Raw genomic sequence first — 13,841 nt, 5'->3', positions numbered from 1 at the left:
TTCTGCTTAACTTTAATCCTAAAATAACTGACATCAGTGACATCTTTAAATCACTATAATAGAGATACTTGTTTTAACTATATCCAACTAACCTTAAACCGTATCTGCAGATGTTTAGCCCAGGCTATTAACATATATTGTCAAAATGTGCTGACCAGTTGGAAAATTTTTCCTCTTAACCCACGACCCCCATCCCCCTTCACCCTGCTTTGTTAGATTGTCCTGAGTCTGGATCTATTTCAAGCGGATCTCTGATCTCTGTGTTTGAGCTGCAGGGAATTATGCAAGGGCTGGGATATTGGAGTAAAATCCTGAGGAAGGATTAGCACATTTGGGCTGAAGCCGACCTGAGGGGGAGAAACAGGAAAAACAGGCGTTGGACACAGACAGACAGATACTGGCTGACATTAGGTACAGCCATATTTGACCTACATGTTTGACCCACCTTTATGGAGTGAATTTGTGTCAAATGTTCCACAAAAGCAAAAATAAATCTGCAAGCAATATTCTTAGAATCAAGAGCACAAAGTTTATGCTGTGAAAGCAAAACTGAAAAAAATATATAAAAAATATGTTTTTAAAAGATTACGCTTTGCCTGAAATCTGATGGGATGGTCGTGGCTTGGACCCAGAAGAGGTTTCACACCTGTCAGTCCAGCATCAGTGACCAACGGAGACTCAAGGTGAACTCCTTCTTCTAAGACCCTCCCATTCATGAAAAGATAACAAGATAAATATCTTTTAAAAGTACTTTTGATATATTTTTTTCTGTTTTGCATTCACAATGTATACTTTCTGCTTTGAATTAGATTTGCTTTAGTAGAACTTCTGTCACAAAATTCTCGCCATATAATTTCAGCTACCAATTAACTAATTCATTTGACCTGTACCCTCCGCCGTAGCCAGAGATGTAACTATGAGTTGCTTGGACACAAACAACAACTGCTGTAATTGATAAGTATTCGGACGGGTATTGTATGAGTTGAACCAAACAACTACAAAAATAATAACTCCTCCAAACTAGAGACTGCAGAAAGCAAATTCATGGTGAGAGATTTCCTCAGACATGGTGTGGATGTCAGGGATGAATAAAAATGTTGAGCAAAGGAAAAATATGGACATCCCCGAAAAACGTAAACCCCAAAAAACTAACAACAACTCTCAACAAGAAACGGGACCACGCAGGAATGACTTTGTGTTTGTTTCTTTCCTGGCACCTCATGTAAAATACGCTCTGTCCCAAACAGCACCCTACTCCCTAAATAGGGCACTTTAAAGATTTATAATACAAATATTACTACACTAGTACATTGTGTTACATGGTGGAGAGGAAGAAGTTTGAGATTCAGCCCTAGTTGGGGCAGTGTATTTGCAGAGTGATTCAGAAGACCCTTCAGTTGACTTTGTGCTCACAGGTGTTTGGCTTTATCCTCTAAATATGTGTGATTTGAGCCTCAGTTAACAGGAAAATCATCTGCTGTCACGAGCTAAACCACAAATTCCTGTTAGCCGGCCAGCTATGCTTCTAAGCAGTGTAGATGCACCCCCCCCCCCACCACCACAAATCCATGGTAATACCGTATAATGTGTTAATATTTTGAGATGGTTTGACGATATGAAAACTGTGGATACCGCCCATCCCTATTAGACACACCTAACTTTTTGGTCCACCTTATAGCTCAAAAGTCAGAAACAGTAGCTATTCTGTTACTGTTTATGTTGGTCATCCTTTAGTCCTTCATCTGTGATCAGTAGGCAATGCCCACAGGATGCTGTTTGCTGGATATTTTTCTCAGTCCAGCAGTGACACTAAGGGGTTTTAAAACAGCAGCACTGCTGTGTCTGATCCACTCGTACCAGCACAACACACTCTAACACATCACCACAACATCAGCGTCACTGCTGCACTGAGCATCATGTACTACCCAAATCATACCTGCTCTGTGATGGTTCCGTGGTGAGGCTTGACCTTTTAAGAATAGTGTGATAGAGGCAAAAATGTATTCATGGCAACAGATTACATTAAAGTCTGTTTTGTAGAATTACCAAATGCTCCAGTATGGACAGTAGAGCTGAGTGAATGGCACAATGATTGTAGAAAAATGGAGCTGGTCATAATTACAGGACTAATTGATGGATTATATAGTTCCGGTGCTAAAATGTAACTGTTATCCTAATAGAAATGTGTGTGTGTGTGTGTGTGTGCGTGCAGTATATTTATGTTTGAGGGAAGGCTTGATAGAACTCTCAACTTCTCTGAAAATGACCTTCAGCCCACCTCAGGTGCTCACACTGCACATATCCATACACACACACACACACACACACACACACACACACACACACACACACACACACAAACACAAGCATTCACTCAGCTAAATGAGTTCTGAATTGCAGAGTCCAAGTAAGCCCCACAACAGGAAATAAATATGAGTGAGTTTTATGGGGTTGCTTCTGCTGAGTCATTCATACCTAGGGGTCCCTTAGGTCCACAGACAGACTGACAGAGTCATAATATCAGGAAATAAAGCAGCAGCCAAATGCAGACCTGTCTGAGAAGTGAGAAGAGGGAGTTGTGTTTAGCTGCACCACTGAAGTGGAAATGGATATAACTTCATTTAGCCAGACTGATGGACAGACTGATGCTAACTCTGCAGTTAGCTGCAGCCTATACACAGGTCTAAAACGGTATGCATCCTCTAGAGACATTAAGCAGACTTGATCTTAAAAACCCCAGACAGTAAACAGCCATATGTTCCCTTCTTGCAGTCAAGCTATTTTGCAAAACCCATGTAAAATGTAAAAAACTGTGGTAATACTGGTACTGAATATACATATTTGGGTACTGCTTTAGAATAAGGCTACAAGGTTTATTAATGGTTTACAATCTGTTTATCTGTTTAAACACATTAAAACATTAATAAGACATCCAAAGAAAAGACTGAGCTGTAAGTAAGTTCTCTGACACTTTCAGTATTAGGCAAACAAAAAAGAGATCACTGTTGCTCTATCTATCTGTGTTGAAAATTAATTTTAATGACCTTTAAAGTGTTTACAACCTAATTAATAATCACAAAATAAACAGATTTTAAACCATTTATAAAAATGAATAAGTGTAGTCTTATTTTAAAGTGGTACCCATATTTAAATAGATAGAAGTGAATATCATCTGTCAAGCTGTGATTTGTCATTGCTTTGTACCCTGACCTTCTGTGAAATGCCAACCAAATTTCAGAAATCAAAACCTGAACCACCATTAGGTGCTGATTTCTCTTTATACAAGTCACATTTTTCTAAGTCAAGTTCAGGTGCTGTACATACACCACTAGGAGGCCTGCATAAACAGTCTACATGTGGACAATCAGCAAAAATCCATCTTTGAGTGCCTCCCTTTTGGGGAAAATAACAGTTAGTGGTGGGTGTTGTATTTGAGGAGGAAGAAGAATCACAAAAGGTAAACGTGTGACATTCAATCATATTTAGGGGCATTCCAGCCTAAAGGATGAATGAAGGAATACAAGCTCTATTTTGTGATGCAGAATTGAGATCCTCAAACTTATTGTTTTGACAATTCACAATTTTGCATTTTCGTCTATCCATATTTTGTCACAACAATTCCCCACTGCTTTGATAAAGAAATGCACTAATTTACAAGATAATAAATAGAGACATAATATCCAACTTCCTTCTGCATTATACAGCTACTAAATAGCCTACTACCATACCTAAAGGATATCAAAATAGCACATTCATTTATAATTATACCACAATTAGTTCTAACCCTGCAATCTGATTGGCTGGGAGATGTTCTAGGAGTGCCAATACTGCACAATAATTGAATTCTGATGAATTATTACTCTGGTATATACACACACAAAACGTATCAATGACACCAGTGATTAAAAGACACCAGGGGTGTCCGATAGTCCTTTTCCACCAACGTTCAACTGGTTCAGTTCCTGTTCACGCACCAATATTTGAACATTTGGTGCATTTGCACAAACATATATAGGTTCAGGAACCAGAAAATGCAATTCCCATCTGGATCCAAAGAATAATATATTCTTCAGCATGAACCATGATGACATGTTTGGGTGTGTCTAGATAAAGAAGCTTAAGAATGAGCACAGAGTAAAGATTTATGGCACAAGGGACCCATCATCCACTTTCTTATTTGAAAACAAAAGGAAGTTTACAAAGACAAGAGCAAAAAAAAAGTAGGCAAGCCTAGTTTAGCCAGACCACCTTTAACCGTATAGCCATTGTCACAGAGGATTTTGGGCATTTCAAAAACAGGAAAGCTCAAGATACATACTCTTGTCATTGAAAGGTCTGGAGAAGTTTTGGTGCTTCATATCAATTTTTATGTCAATGTCTTTGTTTACAACATTAACAAACTATAAAAATAGTTTATCTTGTTAGTTTCTGACAGTGTGTATATGATAATGGAAAGCCTGTTATTTTCTGTTCATGCGAAGCTACAAACTAAAGCACCGTGTTGACATGACATTAAAACAAGTCGTTTACCAGACAGCAATAAGATAACATTTCTTTGTTATTTGAACTCTAAAGCCAAGAACCTAAACATTTTATCAACCAAATAGTCTATACTTAATAAAGGAACAGGGCATCACTGGGAACTAGATATTAATTACTGACTTACATTTCTATAAGGGTCCAACTGATAAAACAGTGCTGTAATAAATTCACAGCCTCGTTTATTTTGAGTAACACCTCGCTCTGGTGTTCTGGCTTTAATAATCCAGAGATTTTATCCATTTTCAGATGTCCAGATGTAACTTACTCATTAAAAAGTCAGTAATGGAGAGATGTGTCAGTGTATTCAGAAAGTGACTTTCTGTTTGTTTAAATATACAGTAGAAAACAAAAGACTGTATCACAGAAGCATTCTCCAATCATAAAGAAGAGACTATGATAAATATTACCTCGACAACGTTCAACACATTTCTGTTCGAGTCTCCAGTAAAACCCTGAGCCGCATCGCGGTTGATGGTGGACCTACAGCGCTGAAGAGGCGCGAGTGTGTCCCAATTCAGATCTCAAATCTCTGACCCCTTGAACACTTGAACACGGATATTTTAGGTCCCAAAAAGAGTAATTGTCCAGGGAAAAGAGGCCCTCTAGTCAATGCAGAACGGTTCCAAATTTAGGTCACCAACTGGAATGTGAAATATGGCTGAACTAACAACAGACGCTGAGGTGGCACCACTTTAAGTTCTCTCTGTGAAATACGGCTGAATTAACATATCCTACTCGCACATGCACGTTTCAACATTACGTGTCAGTCAGTCAGTAAGCGCATATTCCTCATCTAGGCCACAAAATGTGTCTGATTTTCTAGGGCTGTGATCATCACTATGATCTGACCCTGTTGTAAACAATGGATAAAACATGACTCTAGCCATTTATCTAATGCACTGACAGTGTTCTGGTTAAAATAAACAGCAGCTCTGAAGTCACCCAGTCAAATTGGTGCAAACCAGTGCTGGTTCCCAGGAGAGCACCAACGTTGTGAGAGTCCTAATAGTAACAGGGTCAAGAACCAGAGTCCTTTTCTCTATGATAGAATGGAAATATTGCTTGTGGGATTTTATAAACATTTTTTCTCTATTTTTATATTTAAATCTAATAATAAACTACACTAATGGAACTGTGGCATAATCAAAACGATACACTTGAACTCCGTGCTTCCGGAAGTATTACAGGATAGTGCAGAGGCATGTGCTATTTGGATGCAGCCCTTTTCTTTAAAGCAAAAGATAATCTCATTGTGAAGACAACCTTGGCACCATTATGAAACATAAATATAATTTTGTCTGAATTGCCCATTTAATTATCATCTTCAGTCTTATACAATGATCCAAACCCAAAATAAAAATTTTAATGACTTTTTCTATTCTTTCTACTATTGCAACACCAGCAAACATCAACACTAGCAAAAGCTGGTGTTCACATCTGTCTGCGGCCATTCACATACAGTCACACACTGCTGAGAAAGATAATAATGCTGTTCAGATCTGAGGCTTCAGGCTCAGAAAGAGTGTTTTGATATCTTATACAGCAAAATAAACCACAACACCAAATTCAATATGATTAGAATTTTACAGAATAGAAACCACAAGTAATTACTGATACGATTGATATTGATGATGACATTAAAGGTCGTATGAGCTACTGAATGGAGCAACAGCAGAAGTATTCCCCATGACATGTTTTATTAATCAGTAAGTACTGGAGGGTGAAAAAATAAGATAATTTATCCCAGGTTTTTTTCTGCATTGCCAGCCCCATGCCATGCACTCGTTTTTAGATGAGAATATTTTTGATCCCCCCTAACTTTGAGACACATACATGTATTTTGTTGCCAAACTAAACAAAACAAAATTAAACAACGTGAGAAATCACCTTCACAATGGATTTACAACAACTCAACTCAACCCAACTTTATTTATAGAGCACTTTAAAAAACAACAACAGCTGAAACGAAGTGTTGTACAAAGATGGTTATAAAAGAAACAAAACAAGTAACATGCATTTCATTAATTTGCCTTGTTCCAGCCCCCCTGCCAATACATCCATGACCTCCACTTCGTAAAACGCTGATTTAATTTTTGATCACCTTTCCATTGGGGAAAAACTTGCCCTTGATCCAATACGGTGGCTTCCAAGGCCATGTTCCGGACACAGACTAAAACAGAGGCCCCCCTCACCTATTATTATTATATTTATATAGCGCCTTTCTAGATACCCAAGGACGCTTTACAATCTTTAAAATTCACACACACACACACACACTGGCGAGAAGCGGCAGCCAAACGCGCACAGCGTACTCTCAACCAGAAACGACCGTCCACCTGGAGGACTGCATCGGGCACTAGGATTTCACCCAGGACAGAGCGCCAATCCATATCTGGGCACATTCACTCACACACTCATTAACTCACAAACCAGGACAGTTATTACAGAAGCCAATTCACCTACCCTCCATGTTTTTGGAGGAGGAAACCGGAGACCCCGGAGGAAACCCACGCAGACACGGGGAGAACATGGAAACTCCATCCAGATGAGACTTGAACCCAAGCGAACGTGGAGGCGAACGTGCTCACCACCAAGCCACCGTGCCGCCAATCATACAGTCCCACTGATCATACAGGAGCACTTGTAACAACAGGAATAGTTTTACAATTACAAAATATGGTCCATCTGTTGCTGTGCATACATTGCTAGCCACCTTTCACATTGTTTTCAATGGTCAGGACCCTCAAAGGACCATCATCAGTGTCATTGGAGTTCTGAGAACAAACATTTACTCAACTCATATTTGGTCTGTGCTGGTCTTGTGGGGTTGCTCACCATTGAAGAACAGGGTGAAATGGGGCAAACAAAGTATGCAGAACAACTTAAGTTTGTAATTGTAAAACAACAAAGTGCTCGTGTAGGGTAGGTGAGGCTGAGAGAATGGACAGTGAAATAGACTGTAGATACAAGGAGGTGGTCTTACTGTTATGGTGGATCTGTGTTTACACAAATCAGAGAGAAGCAAAATCTGTGCGGCGTACATGGCAACCACTATGACTCTATGGTTTCTAGGATATAAAAACCGGACTGGATTTTCAATTACATTCATTCATTCGTTCATTCATTGTCTGTGACCGCTTATCCAATTCAGGGTCGTGGTGGGTCCAGAGCCTACCCGGAAGCAAGGCAGGAACATACCCTGGAGGAGGTGCCAGTCCATACATTTACAGAAAAAAATCAATTAAATTTGCAATATTGTTTGGAATAATCGCAAAAGATATTTCCCCAAAATCAAAAGCTGTATACTAAATCGTATAGAATACACTTCAAAAGACTTCAAAACACATGGCCTGCTGAGTCTGTGGTGCCCTCCAACGAACAGGAGCCCTTTCTGGGTTTTGTTCCTGCCTTGCACTCAATGATTCCAGGTAGGCTCTGGATCCACCACAACACTGATCAGGATGAAGTGGTTACAGAAGATGAACAAATGAATGAATTCAAAACACTTTCTTAAGTGCCTCATAAAGCATTTAATCTGCATAAATATAATGTGTGGTATTACAGTGAGTAAGCATTGTTTTTCACTAAGATTGGAGATTTAAATCTTAACCATGTAGAGAGCTGTTCATTACTGGTTAATGAAGGATGTTAAGACTCTTAAAATAAAGTGATTTGATATTCAGTACTGCTACATGCTTTATTATTAATCAGTAATAATTTCCTCTGTGCCTGGTCCAAGTGAAATAATTACACATGCGTGATGAAGAGCTATCCGATGTAAGTTATCAAGGCTTGTTCTCAGAAAGGGTAGTGCAAATCCTTCAAATCCACTAGCCTGTACTGAAAAGGCACATTTAATGGTCAAATAAATGTAATTTTTCCTGTGTATGGAAATAAGTGATGAATGTAAACATAATTAAATATGTACCATCTATTATTGGTTCTATATCCTCCACTGAAGGATACAAAGCTGTAAAAACATAAATCAGTCCATAAAAAAGTCATAAAAAGCTTTAAATAAGGCACATTACATGGCAACCAGTTGAAACAGAGATTATTTCCATACAGTACAAGCTCAACAGAAACAGCCATGTTTTATTAAAAGGTATCAAGTGAGGAGCGGAAACAGATGCTTAGAATGAAATAATGCTGTTCTGGTACCCAAAACCACACCAGCATTATAAGAGGAACTGTTAACACTGCTAAAAAAGTGAAACCTAACTGTAATTGAAAAATTCTAAGGGTATTTCTCAGAATTTCTCTGCCAAAATAGAAGGCTTTCCCATTAGAACCTCCCTTACACATGTAATTGAACTAATCTGACTGGTCTTAATCGCCTGGTTGACTTGCAAATCCTGTTTTTAAATATACCCATCTAGTGTGTAGGTGTGTGTGTGTGTGTGTGCATGTGTTTAGTGTGAATCAATTTTCAGCAGTACAGTTGCGCAGCAGGTTACATTGCTATCCCTTGTATGAATGTAGAGAAGAACTGCAAAGATCAGGATGTTATCAATAAAAGATACTGGTTGAGCTGTGTTATACTCTATGTTAGATAACTACATTTTCATTGCATACAAACTAGTGGAAATATGTGCAAGAAACAACAGAAACTGTAACTAAAAAAACACCTGGTGAGCACATTCCCTCTTCAACAAACCAATTAATTTACAGGACACACCCTGAGAGGACAAAATACCAAGCAATGCAACATGATCGTCTAATTGCACGAAATACAGAAGGAATGATGGAATATTTAACTCTTCAGGACATAATCATATTAACACAGAGTTGCCAGTTTAATAGAAACGTTTGTCTAACTTGTATTTACACTCTTCAGCCTCCATATTCTATACGGATATAGACATTTATATATACACATTTAAACAAGTACAGCATTTACTAATATACCACTACCATAATGCACAGCAAATTTGCCAGTGTTAGATCAACACTATTATTGTTAATTTATTTACAATCATGATTTTAATTTAACAATAATATTGTCAATTTAAAACTGTTGGAATTTAACACCATTTTGGTAGTCTTAATTTAATATGTGAATTTGCTGTGTGGGATCACTGAATGTATACCTACATAATGATTTTGCTAATCCCCAGTGTCTGTAAATAGGTAAAATAAATTATAATAAAACAAAAAAACCACACACACACACAAAGGATGTCTGTCTATTTGCTAGGATTTCTTTCTCTCTGCTCTGGGCAAAGAAATGGCATCTGGAAGGGTTTACACAATTAAGAGACCTCCAAGCGTTGCAAAGCATGAACCCAAGTGAGGATATTGCTCTATTCTTGCTCCATAGGTGGATAATATGGACTTATTTTTGCTGTTTCTGATCACTTAAGGTGTAACTGGCTCAAAATTGAGGAGAGCACTAATTGCTTGAAAGTCAACATAGACCAGAAATCCTAAAAAACTTATTATAACAAATGAGTTTCTATGGTAGTTCAAGTAGTGAGTAAAAGCCTACAGACAAGTTACATACAAACACCCTAAAAAGACCCTGAGCTTCTGAATGTAAACACACCAGAGAGAACAGAAGTTAGTTGACCCAAGTATCTATTCTGCCTATTACAGCTCAGTAAAGCATCAAAATGATGTTGAAGCTGTAATTTTAAAGTAAAAATACTGTAGTGTTCCTTTAAAGGTAATAAACAGGCAGTGGGGTAGACATTTTAAATATACATTGCACCATAGCGAAAAAACAACATTGCCATACATGTATAAAATGAGCCAACATGAGTGCATTTCTAGAGTAATTACACACATGATACCATTCGGTACAATAAGATTCATAGACATTAGCAGAGAATGAAAATAAATGGGGAAGGGGCATTGCTCAAGGGAGACACCAACCATAACTCCTCAACCCACAGCATATAAATCATGCTCCTAAAGAGGCAGGAATAGAGAACGAGAAGCATGCTGGCTCAGCACCTGACCAGTGGGACCAAATAAAGCACAGAGCCTGTGTTTGCTCAACCCAAGTCTAAATGTACCTGTTCTATTTATATGTAAGAGCAGAATTAAAATGGCCAATAGCTATGCAACCACAAAAAAAAAAAGGTGGGGGGAAAAAACACTGGCAGAAATTTGCAATTTGAACAATTTATTCAAATTCCATTCAAATTAAGTTGTAAAATATATTCCAAAATTTCCAGTATTCAAATATAGCTTGCAATGAATTCTCCTCAATTTGCTTCTGAGAGACTGAAATACCAAGCTATGCAGCAATCGTTAACCAACAGAACACAGAGTGTATGACTTGTCTGCTTGCACTACCAGTCACCAGACTCCTGAAAATCAAATGGTGGGCAAAAAGAACTCCCACCAAGAGGAATAGGGTAGACATTCCTTAGCACCTCGCACCCTGCAGATCCTGAAAACGCAGTCTCAAGATTCAAATTGCAAGAGGCAGTATACCAACGGAGCACACTTTGTATATGCTTCTGCAGGATGTAAGGCATTCCCTCTATTAAAGATAAGGCCTCCCTGGTCATTGTTGGATTATTCCCTTTGCTAAAGATTCCCAGCTTTCAAGTTTTAGGAGTTCCTCCAAGTCTGGAGTAGGACAAGCAGACAACTAGTACTTTCCCATTAAAAACCTCTAGGCCCAAAACACAACAAAACTACAAGAAAATGTGTGTGTGTGTGTGTGTGTGTGTGTTCACTTCACTGTCAGGGGTCTTGATTCAGAGAAATTCATTTTCAGAACATATATGAACTTTACATATATTAGAAGTTGTTTCAAAAGACACGGCAGTAATTAACATCAAATATACATTAAAAACTCAGTAGAAAAGATACCGCAGAGTTGACCCAAGCAGATATGCCAGTAATAAATAAATAGATAGATAGATAGAGATAGATAGATAGAGATAGATAGATAGAGAGATAGAGAGATAGATAGGGTACACAATGGACATGGTCATTCAACTGGCGAAACAGACACAGACTTGATCAGATCAGTCAAAAGCAGGACAGCATGATGAAATAATGCTATACTTAAACAAAAAATCCATGAAGTTTCATGTACAGAACACAGATGTGAACACAGAGATGAAGCCAATAGTTCCCATTCACCATTTCAGGCGTCCAGTCATCAATAATGTGCAGGGCTTGTCTCACATTTACACACAGAGATCACTTTATCATCATATGTTATTTCCAACCAAAGACTGCAATGGGGGGGGGGGGGGTGAGAGAGCAGGGGCAAAAAGAAAGTGTGTGTGTGTGAGAGAGAGAGAGAGAGAGATTATCGATGGGTATCCCACCGCAGACTCACGCACTCAGCCACCCTCATGGTGAGCTGCTGTAATAGAGCACTCTGCAGTGTTTTGCAGGGGAAAGAGGGGATCATAGACTCGAGCTGCCACAATGACCACAGTATCATCACACCATAAACATCTCGATGATAAGAAAGGAGAAGCTCTGTAGGAACAGCAGCAGAAGCCATGTACTAATATGACAGATAGGTGTATACAGAGGGATGCCATGTCACCTGGCTAGAATGTACTTGCTTTGCTCCTCACACTTCACCTGTGAGTCAGGTAACCAAGCCAATAAACGACATAGTTCAGCAGAACATAGTGGAAGTTATTCTGAGTTTGGCCTCTGACAATCAAACACAGCCTAGGTGTAAAGTCAGCTATGGAGGCATCAGTGCAACATCTGAGAGCACATATAAGGCATGCAAAACCCTAAATGTCACAGGGGAGCATGTGTGTGTGTGTGTGTGTGTGTGTGTGTGTGCGTGTGTTGTATTCTATCAGAAGTCTTCATTAGAAGGCAGTGTAAATGAGAAACCTGAGCTATACTCTGATAGAACCCCCTGCAGTTTATTTCCCAGTGCAAAGAAAGGGGAATCAATTCTCCAGCTTCCAAAACCAACACAGACCCCTAAACAGCACAATGATTCTCATGAACATGCTCTGCAGGAGCAGCAGCAGAAGCCAAGCACTAACACACTCCTGTGTATGGTCTGACATTCACTGTCCCAACACCTTTACTAAAGACAAAAAAAATGTAAATAAAAATAAAACAAAGAAAGGGGGGTGGGGGGTGCAACGTCTTTTCCTGCTCTTCCCTTCCCTCGTCCCCACTCCCCTCCACTTTTCTATGCCTCTACACCCCTCTTTACCTTGCGCTTCTTGTCCCGCGAGCGGCTCCTCTTCTTCGTCCTCTCCTCCTCTTTCTCTTTCCTCTCCTGCTCCGCTTGAGCCTCTAAATCCTTGTTTTTTCGCAGGTGTTTCGCGGCTTGTGCCATGGCGCCGCCGCTTTTCCCTTAACCGGTCTTGCTTCTGAAGGGGAAAGGCTCGCTGGAAGTCCTGCTGGCTCTAATGCTGGTGAAGGGGTTGTGGTTGGGTTATTTATTTATTAATTTATTTATTTTTTTGCCACCCGAGAGCGCAGCAGCGTCGCTTTTACGCAGCGACAGAATGAGCCTGTTCACACAGGGCGCTCTCTCTCTCTCTCTCTCGCTCTCTCGCTCCTCTGCAAGCTACGCTGCAGGGATGTCTCCGGCGGACAGACCCAGGAGTAACGATATCCAACTCCTGAACAAATCGACTCTTTTTGAAGATTCACTATGTGAACCGATTCACAAGGTCGTCTGATTCCATTTGTAAGCGTCTTCAGTTTCAGTGACGGAGGGAGGAGAGGGTGGTACTGTGTGAGTGCACAGCCTAGCTAAATTGCCTACGTCTATATCTATATTTATGTTTTGCCATCATAAACGGATTTCCACATTAAAAAGAGGCGTCGAACTTACAGTCTGCATAACAAGGTGTTTTTTTTCCAGTGCATGGTGAAAATGACTTGACTCTACACAGCTCTACTCACTTTTAGGTCCATGGTTCCTTGTAGCTTTTCACTAGCAGCTCCAGTTCAGACAGATCAGTGCAGTTTATTCATTCCTTGTTGCTCCACCAACCTCTTGCTGGATTCTTTCATCATCCACCAATGGAAGGAGTGTTTGAACCGCTTCAAAAACTAGTGTAAATTTACAAGCTGCCATTGTAAATCAGACAGATTTTATAAACGCCATGTTTGCTTTTCATCGTGATTAACGTGTCTGTGTCTCTTCAATGCTTACTTGTCATGTGTTTGGGTCGATATGGGATGAGGGGTGCGGACTAAAGGAGGGCGGACGCAAACGCTGAGAACACAGACTTTATTTACAAGAACAAACACAAACGAACTAGAGGGCATGAAACGAGCAAGAGAAACGAACGACAGAAACAAAGAACACTACCATAAGAAGAACAAAGCACAAGGCGTGA

At 39.5% G+C, this 13,841-nt stretch overlaps 1 protein-coding gene across 8 annotated transcripts in view; it reads right to left on the bottom strand.

The window, feature by feature from the left end:
• The window catches only part of LOC136678074 (ankyrin-1-like), a 153,520-nt gene extending 140,646 nt beyond the window's left edge, over positions 1 to 12,874 (bottom strand). For all 8 annotated transcript variants that reach the window (XR_010796459.1, XR_010796461.1, XR_010796460.1 and 5 more), the window contains exon 1: positions 12,701 to 12,874. Coding sequence is in view for 3 of the 8 variants with exons in the window: in XM_066655896.1 (XP_066511993.1) it covers positions 12,701 to 12,826 (126 nt within the window). In the remaining 5 variants the exon portion in view is untranslated. The remainder of the gene's footprint in view (positions 1 to 12,700) is intronic.
• Between the last annotated feature and the right edge of the window lie 967 nt (positions 12,875 to 13,841).

Source organism: Hoplias malabaricus, chromosome Y (assembly GCF_029633855.1).
Source record: "Hoplias malabaricus isolate fHopMal1 chromosome Y, fHopMal1.hap1, whole genome shotgun sequence".
In the NCBI taxonomy this organism is placed as follows: Eukaryota; Metazoa; Chordata; class Actinopteri; order Characiformes; family Erythrinidae; genus Hoplias; species Hoplias malabaricus.
The sequence above is the reverse complement of the archived record's forward strand: the minus strand, read 5'-3'. Positions and strand labels throughout refer to the sequence as shown.